Genomic DNA, 17,403 nt, shown 5'->3' with positions numbered 1-17,403 from the left:
AGTACATCTTCTTTCTGCCCATTTTTTCTTATCCCACTTTTAAAGTAACTTATTAATTAATAATAGTATTTTTATCTGTAATCATGAATAATACCAATTATTCCTAATAAAATACATAAATTAGCAAGTTGAATTAGATAATATCATATTATTAAATGTGATCGGTCCTTGGTGGATCAAATTGAATGTCGATGTCTTAATGCTAAAGATGACCAAGCATTCCACCTAATATGATATTGTCACATTTAAATATGTATTTCTTAGTGAAGTAATATGCAATAATAATGATATAAATTTGTTTACTAACTAATAAATTATTATAAGCTTTAAAATGTAACTTTAATCTATTTAAATTGTTATATGTGATTAAGAATATTACATAAATTTCATAGGCCAATTTTAAGTGGTTTAAATTATAATTTATAAATGATATGATTAAGAATTTTGTAAAAGAAAAAAAAATAAAAAACTGTATATAAATAAATTTAGAAGTATACAAACTAAGAGGAAAAAATATCCTTAAATTCAACCCATGGCTATATGTGTAATATCTAAAAAGAAGTATTGAGATTTAATTTTCGGACCAGTTAGAGCATTGTAGAGGTCGATCTTATTCCGAAGCGTATTATACCTGTAGATACAACCATTTTCACAAAAAATATGTATGAGGAATTTTAGAAGAAAGAAATATAAACATTACTCCAGACGTAAGAAATTGATTACTTATGAAGAAATATATTATCGCAAGTTTTTTCAAAGGAGTTTGGTATAAAATTACTCATCGACTCACAATGTGTAAGAGATGACTTACTTTATAGAAGATATATTCTCATGAGTTTGTTGAAATGCCATTGATATGGAATCAAGTACTGCAAGCATAAACGACTGGTAAAGAATAAGTTTATGAATAAAAAAGATAAAAGATAGGTTAAGTATATCTACTTTTAATTTCTTATATAAAATGACCTTAATGTTGTAATCCTTAGGAAAATACTTGGGATGAATTTTTTTCGTTGGACGAATTTTTTTAATTGGCCTGGTTTCTGCAATTGATGCAATGCGGAGAGGTGCAAAGAAAAAGAGGGTTTCGAGAAGCATGAGAAGAGTAAAATTTGATTCGAGGAAAATTCAATGGCTCATGCCGGAAGAGCATGGAGGAAATAGGATCTTGGTACGGAGAGGTGTCAAGAAGAAGAGGGTTTTGAGAAGCATGAGAAGAGTAAGGAGTTTTCAAGCGAGAAGCATGAGAAAAGTAATGAACTCTTTGGTTTTCAGAGGTTTTTTTTGGGTAAATGTTAATTTGTGTTTTTGTTGTTTTTTATTCTATTTTTTAGTTTTTTTTTTAATTTAAAAATAGAAGTTGATTTGGCAAGATTTGATTGGTTGTTTCTAAAATGTTGCCACGTAAGTAATATTGCGGACATGACATTAGTAGAATAAGAGGAATAACTTAGAAGTAATGTGGTGCATATTTATGTATCTACTTTTATATATTAAGAATAGATAGATAATTAGATGCTTATGTATTTTACTCTTTATCTCATTGAAGAATGTCACGTTAATTATTTGGTATGCCTTTGGTTTATTGTGCCTCAATGTTTGCTGAACATATATATTGTTATGAATAATTAAGTGATTTGTTTTAGATTTTAGACGTTATTATGTGGTATTAGGTGTCAAGACCTGATAATTAGTGTACAGAGCTAAGACATGTGGCACACACTACTCTTAGGATTGCAGTCTATTCCAAGAGTTAAAAACATTCCTAATATAATAAATTCACTTCTGAATTACAGTATCAAGCAACGGTCATGACTTTTCTATGGTCTTATATACCGAGTCAACTGTCAAGCGGCAGTGGTGCTTGTGCATTTCAATGTCTGTTGAATATGATACATGACATTATTCCTTTAACGTGTCCCATCTATCACGTTATGTTTGTTATTGGTTAAATATAGGATGACTAGCTATTTCATTGATGAACCAATTGAAATGGAGATGGTAATGATGAAAGGAAAAGAAGAAATGTTTCGTGATAAGTAAGTCTCTTATGAAAGGAAGCAGTAATGTCTCTTAAATGTGGAATCTTCATGAGAGAAAAAACATGGGGGAGTCTTGAGTTAATAACTGCTAATTTCAATTGCCTTATTAGTTTATTAATCTTGAATCTGCTTACTGAAAAGATATGAAAATTATGTATTAATAATTAGATATTTTACCATTCCACTGTTTATCTCAGAAAATTTTAACCAAGATCATTTGGTCTGCCAATATTTCATGAGTTGTGGAAACTTTGTATGGTTTTTATTTCTTGTTGTGTGAATTGGTTGACGTCATGGCGTGCTTATTTGTTTGGCTTCTGCAACTTGGTAGAGTTATTTATTAGAGAAAAGGACAAATAGGTTCTTGACCTTTTGGCTTGGATATTTAAATCCCAAACGATTTGAAAATACATTTAAATTCTCGACCTTCTCAAAATCTGGACACACTAATCCTCTATTCACTTGAATCTGGTAGACCCAACAAAAAAATCAAACATGGCTTCCGTTGTACTGGCCTGACGGATATACGGATGCACACGTGGGAGAATTTTTAAAATGGGAAAAATTAGACCCAGGGATCGATATGTCCAGATTTTGAGAAAGTCGGAAACTTAAATGTATTTTCAAATCCTCAAGGACATAAATGTCTGCGGACCAAAAAGTCAAGGACCTATTTGTTCTTTTCTCTATTTATTATGACTAAATTTTTGCTGAATATACTTTCAAATTTTTGGACTGAAACACAAACACTAGTGTGAGTACTATATTTTTACTAGATTTATATGCGTATATGTATATATACTTTCTCTATATATGTCTAATACTCAATATTATTTACATTTATTATATTTATGTATGTTCCCATGAATCATAACCTTAGTCCTTAAAATAGCATATAACAAACATGTAATCAATTAACAAAATCCCCTAAACATCACAGTATAAAATTTCTGTATTATTGTAAAAGGAATCTGTGCAACTGTCATGAAATGTTATCTAACGTGCTGAATTCAGCTAATCATGATTTAAGAAACAGAATCTACCGTGGATCCACCACAGTAACAGTGACTTCATTAAATGACACTAGTTTACTATTGCTTGATGAAGAAGTGTCACCAACAGGATCTCTCTCGGTAAAGAATCCTGGCATTTTCGGTTGAGGCAGTGCGCATTCGCTACTCAGCATCATAAGAGCATGTGACATGCTTGGCCTGTCTTCTGGATTCTGTTGAACACAAAGTAGACCCACATGAATTACTCTTATGACTCCAGATAATTCGGAGGAATTTCTGATGGACGGATCGATTATTGCTGAACAATTACCATCCATGAAGAGTGTCCATACCTGCATGTGTCCATTTATTTAGTTAATACTTAATACAATAACAAGTTTTGAAACACCAGGTAGAGTTAGGACATGAATTAGGTGAAGGAACACATATTATTTGGTTTGTAACGAACAAAATAGATATGAATAACAAACAAAAGTTAAGCCTTACATGTCCGAGAAGATTAAAGCGATGATTTTTATCGCTGAACCCTCTATTTCTTTTTCCACTTACTATCTCTAATACAAGCACACCAAAGCTATAAACATCAGACTTTGTTGAGAAAATTCCATCAATTAGGTACTCTGGAGATAGATAGCCACTGCAAAACATCAACATACAGGTATAAGCTTCAGAACAAGGCAGGAATTTTCTCTCTATATATATATATAGAAACATGTTAAGTAATCAATTACTTACTAAGTTCCAACAACTCTTGTTGTGTTTGCTTCATTTTCATTTCCTTTAAAGCTTCTGGCTAGTCCAAAATCAGAGATTTTGGCGTTCATTTCGTCATCTAGTAGAACATTGCTAGCCTTGAGATCTCTGTGAACTATTCTATGTCTTGAATCTTGATGGAGATAGAGAACACCCCGTGCAATCCCAACAATAATAAGGAAACGCTGAGGCCAAAGTAGTTGCGTGCTTCTCTCTTTATCTTTTATATATATATATAAAGGAAAAAAGAAAGTAAGGCTGAGTTTCAGATTAAAGTAGTATTTGTAGCTCAAATTTTAAACATATTCTTTTATAGGGGAACAACATATCCGACAATGTTTTAGAAGAAACAGTATTGCCCTTAACATGTCAAGAGAAAATGTCCTAGGAACCATGGAACTTATGTGCATGTAGATGAGTAGATCTATTACCCAAACTAGAAAATAATTGTTGGTAAATAAAAATCAAAACTAAAGTATCTACTTAGAGAAACAAACCAAATATGAAGTAGTCCAAGCTTTTATTTGGCATAAACTCATAGATCAGCATCCTTTCTTCTGCTTGAATGCAACACCCTAGAAGCTTCACCAAATTCCTGTGCTGAAGTTTGACTACATTCATCACTTCACTTTTGAACTCTTGAAGACCTTGTCTAGAATTTTCTGAGAGCCTCTTAACAGCTATTTCTCTTCCATCTTTCAGTGTACCCTGAATATTGTGGTATTTGATGCGAATATCCACTTTTAGAAACAATATGCTTAAGTTCATACTATTAAGTATAAAGCACTAACCATTTTAACTTACAAGCAGCAGTGGCTGAAGAGAACAGATTATATAGCAAGATTTTGAAATTCCAAGTTCATGTACTGATATTTTGTCTGATATATATTACCTGATAAACAGTTCCATAACCACCTTTTCCTAATATGTTATTGGTGGAGAAGTTATTGGTTGCAGAAATAAGTGTAGCCATATCAAACAATGGTAGATCAAGGTCTTCCTCCTGGTCTTCTATTGCCTGTGCATATCTTTCTGTATTGTGTCTCATGCTTCCTGCAAAGCAGTAAGCATTAAGAAAAGAACAAAAATAGCATGGCAGATGAAAAATTGGAGAAATCTTTGGCTTAGATTTTCTCATGCCTCTTAAAATATGTTGCTAGATAATCCTGTTGCTACTTACTAGAGCCTCAATTTATCCCTAATGTTATAATATTATTGTAAATTTACATCAAATTCATCTATAGGTTAATTTTCTATTAATTAGATCTGACACTATGGTTCCAAACAAATTTTAGTTACTCTAGAAATTCTTGAGGCAAATTGATCCCTGCATAAGGGAGACTCTTATAGTGATAATTTTTGAGACCTAATTATTTTCTAATGAAATTTATTAGTGACTTTGTCTAGTACGCATATTAAAAAATTTTATTAAAGGCGATGAAGGAACTAATTTGTCTGACAGAAATAATTTTGAAGGAAAGTCATGAAACATGAGGCTGCAGAAGTGACTTACTATATTTTATCTTGTTCTTCTTTCTTCTATATACGATGAAGGATAGGCATAGGATCAAAATTCCTACCGATATGACTGAGCTGAAAGCAATAATCAGCACCTTCTTGTTCTTGGATTTATGTTTTGACTTCATAATTTCATCTAGAAAAAATACAATTGAACATTTACAACTAAGAAAACAATCCAAAAGAAATATAGAAAGAAGGAACTTGTTAAATTGTGAGAAGAAAGTCTATACCTATATCTTTCCTGGACATTCTGACAAAAAGATCTTGCTGTGGATCACTCAGAACTCTAATATCTATCAGCTCATCATACCAGAATAAACACCCGCTTCCTCCATTCCTGATATCCAAGGAAGCATAAGCCGTGCAGGAGCAATTCTTCATGCATAAATTAGCACACTCCTCAAGACTCATGCTATTATTTAACCCTGATGCTCTTTGTGTGTTTGGTAACTTCAAACCAGACAACTGTACAAATCCATCATCCTGGCAATTCAATTTATTGATTCGAACACAACCATCAGACCAATCCGTCTGATTCCATTCTTCAGGGACTTTAGGTTCAAATCCTGTCAATAAGCAACCACATACAGGGGAGTTGGCTACATTACAGATACCATATGCTCCACATTTACCATAATCATCACAGATATCAGTTGGTAATGTTAGATAGACACTCCAACTCTTATTCGTAACACTCCACACATAACGAATCATTGATCCGTCTGCGGTTAGCACAAACCTTGAATATACAGCGCTATTCTCAAGCTCATATGAGTAATATATCTCTTCCTTGTTGTAAACAAAGTAATAGGTGTATATAGTATTATGTTTTAACTGGGGAATTCCGCCGAACCGAACACCGTTCCAAGGTCCAGCACAATATGTCCTGGATTCGCCATTTCTTATACAAAATTGTGGATATCCAACAATATCAAGCTGCAAAGTATAGCTACCTTCAGAAGGATCATCAGAGCTAATCGGTGATGTTAGGTACCTTGTAAGGCCTGTTGTTAAGTCACTTCCCAGTTTCATCCCTGGCAGTAGCGTGTCATAAGGGTAATCAAAACTCTGCCAAATGAAACTCTTCAAATCATCATCATTGCTCCCATCTTCCTTCACAACCAGGTTCCCTGAATCCAAAAGCACTGCAACCGGTCGCTGCGCGAATCCTGATGAGTTGGAATGCCAAATGATGGTGTCGTTATGAGTATGAAGAGCAAGAGTTCCATTGGCAGTGATCTTCAAGACCCCGGACGAGTCATTAAGTGGAGCGTTTCTATTGGCAATCCATGGTACTGTCCTAGATGGCACTTTATTGTACCATATCCCGAGGTAACGGTTCTTGGAACCTTCTGGAATACTTAAGAATCCAACTGCAAAGGTTCCACCGGCTGAAACCATGGTGTCACCATCAGTGAGGGACTGTGTAGTACTAATGCTTTCTATTGTACTGGAAATGGCAGCATCGTGCATTAATGAGAAGCACAATAGAAACAAAGGAAACCTTTCCATTGGTGCTTACTTTTTTTTCTTTTTTAAATTGTCGTTGCTTATTTTGTTAGAGGATTAGTAGATAAAGAACAAGAGATAAGATGCAGCACACACTAGCTGACATTCTTAGACTGGCAAAGTTAGATTAATTGCGTTACGAACATACTTGTTCAAATTCAAAGTAATGACCATCATCAATATTTAGAATAGACTAATTATTATTATTTTTTTATGTTTCATATACTGACTTACTTGTTATGCCTAAAAATTTTATTGCTTTATTAGGATTTAAATAGAGATTCATATTGTTTATTTTAAACTTACTTCTTACTTTCTAATTAATGTACTAAGCCAATCATTCATATGATCATATCTATATTTAATTTATTAAATAAAAATCTATATCTATACTTCTATACTATATATATAATGAGAATATGAGAGTTGGAATACAATTTTTCTTTGGCAAAATACTCTTTGTCATATATAATCTACAAAAAAAATTATTAACACCAAGAATTAAATTCAGGACTTTTTAATTTTAGTATAACATATTTATCATCTTAACTAATTTTGAAGTATTATTATTCTTCATACTTAATTTACAAAAAGGTGGATTAATGTGTGTCTATTAATATACTAGTATATATAATAAAAATAGAAAAGAAAGCTGGTATATAATTTTTTTCTAAAATTTCCTTCATCATACATCATATCATATATAATCTATAAAAAAAATAAAACTATTTTGTTGAATCCATAAGTTGAATCTTATGACCTTTTAGTTTTAATATATTATATTTATTATCTTGACTAATTTCAAATTTATTATTCTTACATATTTTTAATTTATTAAAAGATATAGACTAATAAATACTTTGGTATTATTAATACACTATTGTAACATAATTAAAATTTTTGCAAAAGTGATAAAAAGTTTTGTTATTTTTTTAAATAGATTTTAAATTTGGTCAGATCTTTTAAACAGCCAAATTTAAAATAAAATATTTGACCTATGATGCACAAACTGGAATACGACACGATATAAGATATGTAAATACGCAAATTTTAAAATTTTATAAGACACGAAAATACACATATATATAAAATATAAAATATTTTTTGAATAAATTATAATGATATTTTAATATTTCATTGATATTAAAATATAAATTAAATTGTTTAATTATTTTTAATATTTTTTAAATATATAAAATATATAAAATATTTTTATTTTAATAAATAATAATATATATTATTTTTAAATTTATTAAAAAAATATATATTAAAAATAAAATTAAATACACTAATACGTAATAATATTTAAATATATTTAAATATATTTAAATTTTTTATTAAAATACAATTAAATACAACACCATTGAACACAACAAACATATCAGAGAAGCGTGCAATGAGTGTTGCACCTAAAATATATTCAATATACAAGTACAATAACTGAATAAAATATGTGTTTAATAGCCTTTCACCGACGTACACCTGATTTAGACTCAATAATACTTTAGGGTATTTCATGCCTACCGGCACTCACTAATTTTAGCTTTAGGATTGCAGTCTTAGAGTTAAAACTTTTTTAAATATACTAAATGCACTTGTCAAATCTTTTAGCCATGGTCAAGCTACGAGCCTTGATTTTTCTATGGTTTTAATGTTTTATAGCCTTGGGATAAGAAGACATTCAACGTGGTACGGCAAACGTGCCTTTGAATATGACTATTTTATTGGTAAAGAAATAAGGCGAATTTACGGCGTTTATAAAATGATGATAATATTTAAAAAATATATTTGAAATTAAAAGTATAGTTTTTATTATTAATACTTTTATGGGGTCATATAGTTATCATAACTATAGTTAATAAGGATATACAAAACTTAGTCGGACTTAATATTTTTATTCGATATTATTTTTAAATTGGTTTATATTGTAGTTCAAGTAAACTTAACATAAATTTATTTCAGATACACATCATTAAATTAAATAATATTTTTTAAATAAATCCATTCTAAATTATAAAATATTTCAATATCTTTCATAAGTTCAAAATATATAAATGAATACTAAAAATATTCTAATTTTCTAAAATGTATATATAATTGGATAAAATCAAATACTCTGAAATTATACAAATTTCATAAAATATATATATATATATATATATATATATATATATATATATATATATTGTCTGATGTATATTTTTTAAAAGATAATCTATATAAAATTAACCATTTTATTAAAATAGTTAAGTCAAATATTATAATCAAATTAAAATTCTTTAAATACTAAGTTTATAAATATAAACACAAAATAATTATAGATATAAACTCTACTCACAAGTTAATGCTAATAAATTAAGAATAACTCTATCAGACCTGTTACATATATAAGTTTTTTGGCATATAAATTCATATAAATTGGTCCAACCCAACAAAAACAACCCTCAATTTCGATAACGTGTAAATACACACTTCTCTCAACTCTTGAATAGTGTAAAAACCATTATGACAAACGGTTCTTCTCCCTCAAGCAAAACTGCAATGCTCAAAATTTAAATAAGGATCAAAATTTCTCAAAATCATCACAAAAAGTCAAAGAAGTTTCAAAGCTGAATTCGAAATCTTCAACAACAAAGACAGAAAGAAAACACAACAAATTATTGAAGGTAATGTTCACTAATCTTACAATTTTCTCATTTTTCTCTCTCTCATTCTAATCGCAAAACCTACATACTCATAAATCTCTTTATTTAGTACAATTATATCATGTGCTTGCCTTTCAATGTTTACTGTTCTGATTATACGCTTCATTTCGAAGTAAAATTGTTAGGTCGGTATAACTGTTATGTTAAATCAACGTAAAATGTTACGTAATTTTTCTCGTACAGTTTAACTAAATATCTGCATGTGTTTGAAGCATTTGAATTTGTTTTTGTGCATGTTTAAGTGTTTGCATATTTCGAATCACGTTAGTCTCATAACTTGTTGAAAATATTTTCGGTGTATTTTGTTTCTGTTTCGATATATTTGGAAGTTTTTTGGTTGTATGTCGTGTGAATTGAGGTGTACTATATCTGTTGTTCGCTTTATACTGTAACTAGAGAAAAGAATATTGTTATTCTACTTCTGATGTTATTTTTGCACATATTTGAGAGATTAGCAACCGTTTTTGTCCATTTTATGTATTGTTTCATTGAATTGCATGTCATTTTGAACTCACATTGTTTGATATAATTCCAGTGTATTTGAAAGGTTTTTAGGTGTATTTTGTGTGAATTGATGTGCATCTGCTGCTCTTGTCACCTATTAACATTTTTTTATTCCTTACAGAAGAAATGGCAAAAAAAGAAGCACTAAAATATAATGTAAATATATATATGTTTGAACAACTCAATTTATTTTGAATAAATGTAGTTTATTTACATAATTCTAATTTATTTACAAAAAAATTGTAATTTGAGATGCTCAACCAGATTGATTCACAAAAATTTCCAGAACACGAGAAGAAAGTCATTGTTCGAGAATTAGGATTTGGAGGTTTGATGCATATCCTTCGATGAATGTGCAACATAAGCTTTTAAAAGAGTTGGCATATTCTTTTGATATGTCCCGTAACAGAGTGAACACACGGTATGGTATAATCAAAATCATCCCAGAAAATATAGCAGTTGCACTAGGCTTGACTGCATCAAGTAAAAAACCATTTTGTAATAAATTGTGAAATTCAAATTTCAGTGTATTTTCAACTTATTTTTGTGTTTCTGAGATATTTTTTATGCTTTTGCAGGTCTACTCTATCCAAAAAAAAAAATTAACTTTCAAGAACTTAGTGAGGAGGGCAAGGAAGTTATTAGAAGCTTCCAAAGCAAGACTTTGTCCCAATTATCAATGCCTATGATGAAGATGAGTGTTGATGGGGAAAAAAATCGGCTAAGATTCAAGAGGTTATTCATCCTCTACATTCAAATGTCCTTGTTGCCAACAACGATAAACAAAATTTTTTTGGTTCACTTGCCGCCAATTGTTGACTTGGACGCAATACTTGAACATAATTAGGAAGTTCATGTACTGAACTTCCTCATAAGGGGCATCAGACAGCACATAGTTGAAAAGAAATATATGTTGTTAATTGCTGCATTTTTTTCTAATGATTGTATATTTTACGAATCAACACACAAACGGCAAATGCAATTCTTGAACCACTATGGATCCAACATTGGACCAGGCAATTGCTGGTTAAAAGAATACAAGCTGAAATCAAGCAAGATATGATAACTGAAGAGAATTCCTTCTTCAATTTCGGTGTATTTCTTATAGATATATTGTGTAGATACATGTTTTTTCTATTTTAGAGAATTGTGAAAAGAAGGTCAGAAGACAACTAAAACAGAGAAAAAAAGGTAAAAAAGAAGTAAAAGAAGAGTATGATTGTTGCTGAATCCGGTATGATTATGAAAATGACTCGAAGGATGCACCAAAAACAAGAAAACAACCTAGAAGAGCATCAAAGAAAACGGGTTAGCATAATCACTTATTAAACGCCTCCAACTAATTGCTAGACCCTTATTTATGAGAACAAATCTCCCAACCTCAGTTTAAGGGCATGTTATTTTACATGCCGCAGCACTTATTCGTCTGAGGCCAACAAATTACCATCAATTCTCTCCTATGTAATTAGCTTTTGGTCAGCAACCAAATATTTCTAATTTAAGAATATTCAGATGTGTGATATATGTTCTCATTGCACCACCTTCTCGCACCAAAATGGGACCACAAAAAAATTGGGGATATATGTTGGATATGATTCTCTCTCTATAGTGAGGTATCTCGAGATACAAACTGGAGATGTATTTAAAGCCCGATTTATAAATTGTCATTTTGATGAATCAAAATTTTCAACATTAAGGGGAGAGAATAAGCTTTCTAAAAAGGAACTTAATTGGAATGCATCATCCTTGATGCATTTAGATCCTCGATCAGGAGAATGTGAACTAGAAGTTCAAAGGATTATACATTTGCAAAGAATAGCAAATGAATTGCCTGATGTATTTTCTGATACAAAGAGGATAACCAAATCTTATATACCAACGAAAAATGTCCCAATTCGAATTGATGTCCCAGTAGGACAAGTGACCACCAAAACAAATTCACGCTAGAAGCGTGTTAAACCGGTTGGTTCCAAAGACAAAAATTCTTGAAAAAAAAAGAGGTAAATACTATTCCTGTTGAAGAAGACATAGTAAAGACACATGCAGTTGTCCAAAATTCTGATATAGTTTTGACACCAGAGGACGTTCAGGTACCTGAAAATTATGAAAATGATGAGATCTCGATAAATTATGTCTTTACATGAAGAAAATGGGACCGAAATAAGACAATTATCAATAAAATATTTTCATATAATGTGGCATTAAATATTATGAATGAAAGTAAGGATATTGAGCCAAGAACATTCGAAGAATGTCGACATAGAAATGAATGGACAAAATGGGAAGAAGCTATGAAGGCTAAGTTAGGTTCACTTGTAAAATGTGAAGTCTTTGGACTTGTAGTCCGTACACCAGAAGATGTAAAACTTGTTGGATACAAATGGGTATTTTTGAGAAAATGAAATGAGAAAAATAAAGTTGTACGCTACAAGGCTCGACTTGTGGTACAAGATTTTTCACAAAGGTCCAGTATAAATTATGAAGAAACATATTCTCCTACCTATAGTGGATACAATAACATTGCATTATTGGCCAGTTTATTTGCATACCATAAACTACATATACATTTAATAAATGTGGTAACAGCCTATTTATATGGATCATTAGATCGTGATATCTATATGAAAGTTTCTGAAGAACTAAAGATGTCTAAATCATCCAATGAATATTCGCAGGGGTTATACTCAGTTAAATTTTCCAAGATCTTTATATAGTCTAAAATAATTTGGGCGAATGTGGTATAATCGTCTTACTAAGTATCTAACCAAAAACGGATTCAAGAATGATGATATCTGCCAATGTGTTTTCATAAAGAAATCTGCATCTGGATTCATTATAATTGCTGTGTACGCTGATGATTTAAATATCATTGGAACCCCCGAAGAGATTCCAACAATTATAAAAACTCTAAAAAAAGAGTTCGAGATGAAAGATCTTGGAAAGATTAAATTTTGTCTCGACTTGCAGATCGAGCATACAAAAAATAGAATTTTTATTCATCAAACAACATACACATAAAAGATTTTGAAGATATTTTATATGGATAAGTCACATCCCTTGAGTACTCCAATGATCGTAAGGTCTTTGGATGTGGAAAAGAATCAATTTCGTCCTAAAGAAGAAAATGAAGATATCCTTGGTCTTGAAGTACCATATCTTAGTGCCATTAGGGCGCTAATGTATCTTACTAATAATACACGACCTAATATATTATTTGCTGTGAATTTATTAGTAAGGTATAGTTCCCCTCCAACCAGAAGACATTGGAATGGAATCAAACAAATCTTTCGATATCTTCATGGAACGATTGATATGTGATTGTTTTATCCCCTATGGATCCAAGTCACAACTAGTTGGCTATACAGATGCAAGATACTTGTCTGATCCACACAAAAGAAGATCTCAAAAATAGGATACCTGTTCACATATGGTGGCACAACTATATCATGGAAGCCCACGGAATAGACGATAGCAGCAACCTCCTTTAATCATGCTGAAATACTAGTGATACATGAAGCAAGTCGCGAGTATTTTTTGCTCAGGAGTTTGATCTAATATATTCTATCATCATGTAGACTGATTGATCATAAGATAATACCAACTGTCCTGTTTAAAGATAATACAGCATGCATTGCTCAACTTAAAGGTGGATACATCAAAGGTGATAGAACAAAGTATATTTCTCCCAAATTCTTCTTCACTCATGACCTTCAAAATCAAGGAACAATTGATGTCCAACAGATCCACTCACGCGATAATCTTGTAGATCTTTTTACAAAGTCACTTCCAAAATCCTCATTTGAAAGATTGGTACATCAGATTAGGATGCGCCAATTTCGAGATATTAAATGATGTCGACAAGAGGGGAAGACTGTACTTTTTTTTCCTTGGTCAGTTTTTTTTCATTGGATTTTTTTTGACAAGGTTTTTAATAAGGCGGTTCCCATTACAAAGGATGTTGTACTCTTTTTTCTTTACTAAAATTTTTTTCCATTGAATTTTTTTTAATAAGGTTTTAATGAAGTATAATCCTAAATGAACATTCAATGGAGAATGTTGTGACAAAGATGGATAAAGATGGATACTTATTTATGAGCGGCTCAATTTTCCTATATTAAAAGGAGCAAGTTCTTATGACGAAATAAAATTAATGAAGTTTAAAAAGTAAAATTTGTATTCCTATAAAAGCATGAACAGGACAAAAGGATAATACAATAACATCAATAATAAGCATTTCTCTCTCTCTTTATACAATACATAAATTTTTCTCTTTTCTATCTCTCGGTGGGTTTGAGTTATATATATATATATATATATATATATATATATATATATATATATATATATATATATATTAGTGAATATATGAATCATTTTTATTATAGTATTATAGTGAGATAATAGTATTTGTGAACATTAATACTAGAGTTTTCTATTTATATTTTTTATATTTATTTCTTCTTTTTTATTTATTTATTTTATAACATTAACTAACTAATAACCGTAAAAAAATTAACAATAAATTTAAAATTAAAAAATAAAATAAAATTGTCCCTAACTTTTTATTTTAAAGATAAATAAGTTTTCGACTAATAAAAAATATAACATCTTTTACTTTCTAAAACGCGAAACATTTCAACAGGGACGGAACTAAGCTAATTATTAAGGGCGACGTGTTTAATAATTTATTAAAAATATTTTATATTACTATTTCTAATGATAAAATTTTAAAAATATCTATATATATAATCTCAATCAAATATTCATACAAAAACATACATATATGTGTTTAATATCCAATTAAATAAAAGAGATACTACTAACTTTGTCTTTGTCGACATGTATATGTAATACTCATTTATTTCAAATGATTGGTCGCATTTTAAGATCTCTTGAACTATTTGTTAGAGAATTTGAAGTAATTAAATTTAATATTCTCTCAAGTGTTGGAGTAGTAATAAACTAATAATAGTAGACGTATTTTCATTCTTTTGATTTTTTTTCTTAAAATGTATCAACAATTTTAAATTTACCCATAATTCAAATAGTCAAATAAATTTTTATAATTAAAGATATATTTAGTAAAAAGTACAAATTACAATCTATAATCTTTATAAAATATAAAAATTATATTTCAATTCAAAATAAGATATTAAAATTCAAAACAGTAATACTAATATTGTGGTATAAATAATACAAAATTGTAAATTAATAGTTAATTAATAAAAAATTACATATACAAACTAACATATAATAACATACAAACTTAACAAATAATAATAAATTAAGTAAATAATCAAATATATAAAAAATAACAGAATTAAACAAGACTAAAAAAAAGTAAAAAAATATTAAATATATTCTACTTTTGAATGACTATGTGTTTTAGTTGTTAGTTTAATAGTTTTTTTGAAATACAAAAAATAAAATAAAATAGGATTTTTTTTGTAAAAAAAGTGAAAAATTATTTGTTAAACTAAATGTTTTTAATTTACAAAAAAAATGTCAAAGAGTAGAAGATAAAAAATGAAAGAGATAAAAAAAAGAGATAAATAGAAAAAATTGTTACAATTGCAAAGTAAAAGTGGAAGATTTTTTTTGTCTAAATGAGGACATTAAGAAGAAAATAATGGTTTATATTTTATTTTTTAAATAAAATGGACTATATTATTATATCTTATTAACACTATACAAAAATGAGCTTATTTTTTGGACTTATTCTAAATTATTAATGAATTATATTTATATATTATAATTTAATTTTTTTTTGTCCAGGGAGAAGTTGAGTAATAAAAGAAGGGCTCATCTCTATTAAATTTATTTTTTTTAAATTAAAATTTGGGGGATATTGCCCTTCAACCATATGTGCCTCCATCCTTGCATCTAAATTTTTTTAGGAGACCGATTCATCCTTATATATTTTAAACAAAGAGACTTAAATATTTTGTATTTTAAAAAATTAAAAAGATTTTTATATTTTTAATTAATTAAAAATTTATGTGTTTTTTAATTAAAAAATTAGAGACATATATTTGTGTTTTTCTCTTAAATCAAATAAGACGTTTGAGATAATTTTAAAAATAAAATGACAAATAAATTCTTAAAAATTTATACTTCGAATAGATTAATAACTAAAAAAATACTAATAAAAATTTTCACAATAACAAATGTAGATAAATTAATTTAAATTAAAATATTCTATCCTAATTAAAAGAGTTAACTTTAACATAATGTGTTCACATTTATTATTTTAAAAAATTTTATTTAAATTATTTTTAAGATTAATCTATTTAAATATAAATGTTCAAAAGAGTTATTTATTATTTTATTTTAATTTTAAAAATATTAATGACAAAAATTATATTTTATTCTAAAAAAAATTAAAAATGATTTAATATTAAAAAAGAATTAATGCAATATAAAAAGATATATGACTTTTAATGTACATATATCATTTTTCGTATTCATACCAGCCAAAAAAAAAAGGTGTTTTAAGTTTTAGAAGCATAATAACATGTATGATTGGATTGATTGCTCTGTGGCTCTGCACTCTCGTTTGCACCTCACGAAGATAACTGTTAGCTAAAGGTGATTGGCTTTTGAATTTTTTTTTTTTTTTAATTTCAAAGAGGTAGAAATAACTAGATGGCCAACCTGTGATAAAATCAACAAAAACAATGTTATAAGGCCAATACAAGTTGTTATTTTTTAGTTAGCTGTTAGTCACTAATATTTAAAATTATTAATAAAAAATATTAAATTATTAAACTAAAAATTTTATATTTTTAAAAATATTGGCCAATAAAAATTAAAATTATTAGTCTTTTAAGTTCAACATAGCTTATACATAGACATTTGTATTCATTTCCAAAGTCCAAAATCACAAATGTAACAAGAGCTTAATAAGGAAGAAGAGTTTTATTAGTTTAACATAAGAATAAATATTTATCTATTTATTTTATCTATATAAAAGTTAATTCCAAAATCATTTTATATCAAAGTCATTCTATATTTAAGTAACAATTTTGCTAGGTAAACAATGAGAGGTATGAACAATATAAATAACAAGTCGCGTTTCAAATTCGTTAACCATTCAATTTCACTTTCATTATAAATTCACCACTTTTATCGAGTGTCGGGGCTAACAAGTTTTGTGATTTGTAACCATCAATTATTTATTATTAGTATTTTTAATGGTGTGAGATTTCATCTAATGGTATGGAATTATTCACTTTTCTTTTGTTAGTTAAGTGTTTGCCAGATTTTAATAAAAGTACTGCTCCCTAAACTTTCTCTTTATCTAATTTCACTTTGACCTAATTACACCCCCTTCTAACTCGCTCAAACCCTTTTTTC

General features: G+C 28.8%; 1 protein-coding gene across 1 annotated transcript; it reads right to left on the bottom strand.

Moving 5' to 3' along the window:
* Nucleotides 1-2,976: 2,976 nt before the first annotated feature.
* Nucleotides 2,977-6,938, bottom strand: LOC130943690 (G-type lectin S-receptor-like serine/threonine-protein kinase At4g27290). Its single transcript, XM_057871682.1, has 7 exons — nucleotides 5,560-6,938; nucleotides 5,322-5,462; nucleotides 4,701-4,861; nucleotides 4,306-4,516; nucleotides 3,791-4,028; nucleotides 3,542-3,692; nucleotides 2,977-3,387 (listed from the first exon to the last, which is right to left on the bottom strand). The coding sequence occupies exons 1-7, from the start codon at nucleotides 6,839-6,841 to the stop codon at nucleotides 3,082-3,084; spliced, it is 2,490 nt and encodes an 829-aa protein (XP_057727665.1). The 5' UTR covers nucleotides 6,842-6,938; the 3' UTR covers nucleotides 2,977-3,081.
* Nucleotides 6,939-17,403: the final 10,465 nt, after the last annotated feature.

This window comes from Arachis stenosperma, chromosome 8 (assembly GCF_014773155.1).
Source record: "Arachis stenosperma cultivar V10309 chromosome 8, arast.V10309.gnm1.PFL2, whole genome shotgun sequence".
NCBI lineage: Eukaryota > Viridiplantae > Streptophyta > Magnoliopsida > Fabales > Fabaceae > Arachis > Arachis stenosperma.
Note: the sequence above shows the minus strand (reverse complement) of the source record. Positions and strands in the feature narration are given on the sequence as shown.

What these genes read in the sequence shown, in the direction of transcription:
- LOC130943690 (XM_057871682.1), bottom strand. Translation starts at nt 6,841, where the DNA reads ATGGAAAGGTTTCCTTTGTTTCTATTGTGCTTCTCATTAATGCACGAT. An exon ending in AATGTCCAGGAAAGATATAG is followed by an intron (nt 5,463 to 5,559) that starts GTATAGACTTTC and finishes TATTTTTTCTAG; the next exon opens with ATGAAATTATGAAGTCAAAA. An exon ending in GTTATGGAACTGTTTATCAG is followed by an intron (nt 4,517 to 4,700) that starts GTAATATATATC and finishes CACAATATTCAG; the next exon opens with GGTACACTGAAAGATGGAAG.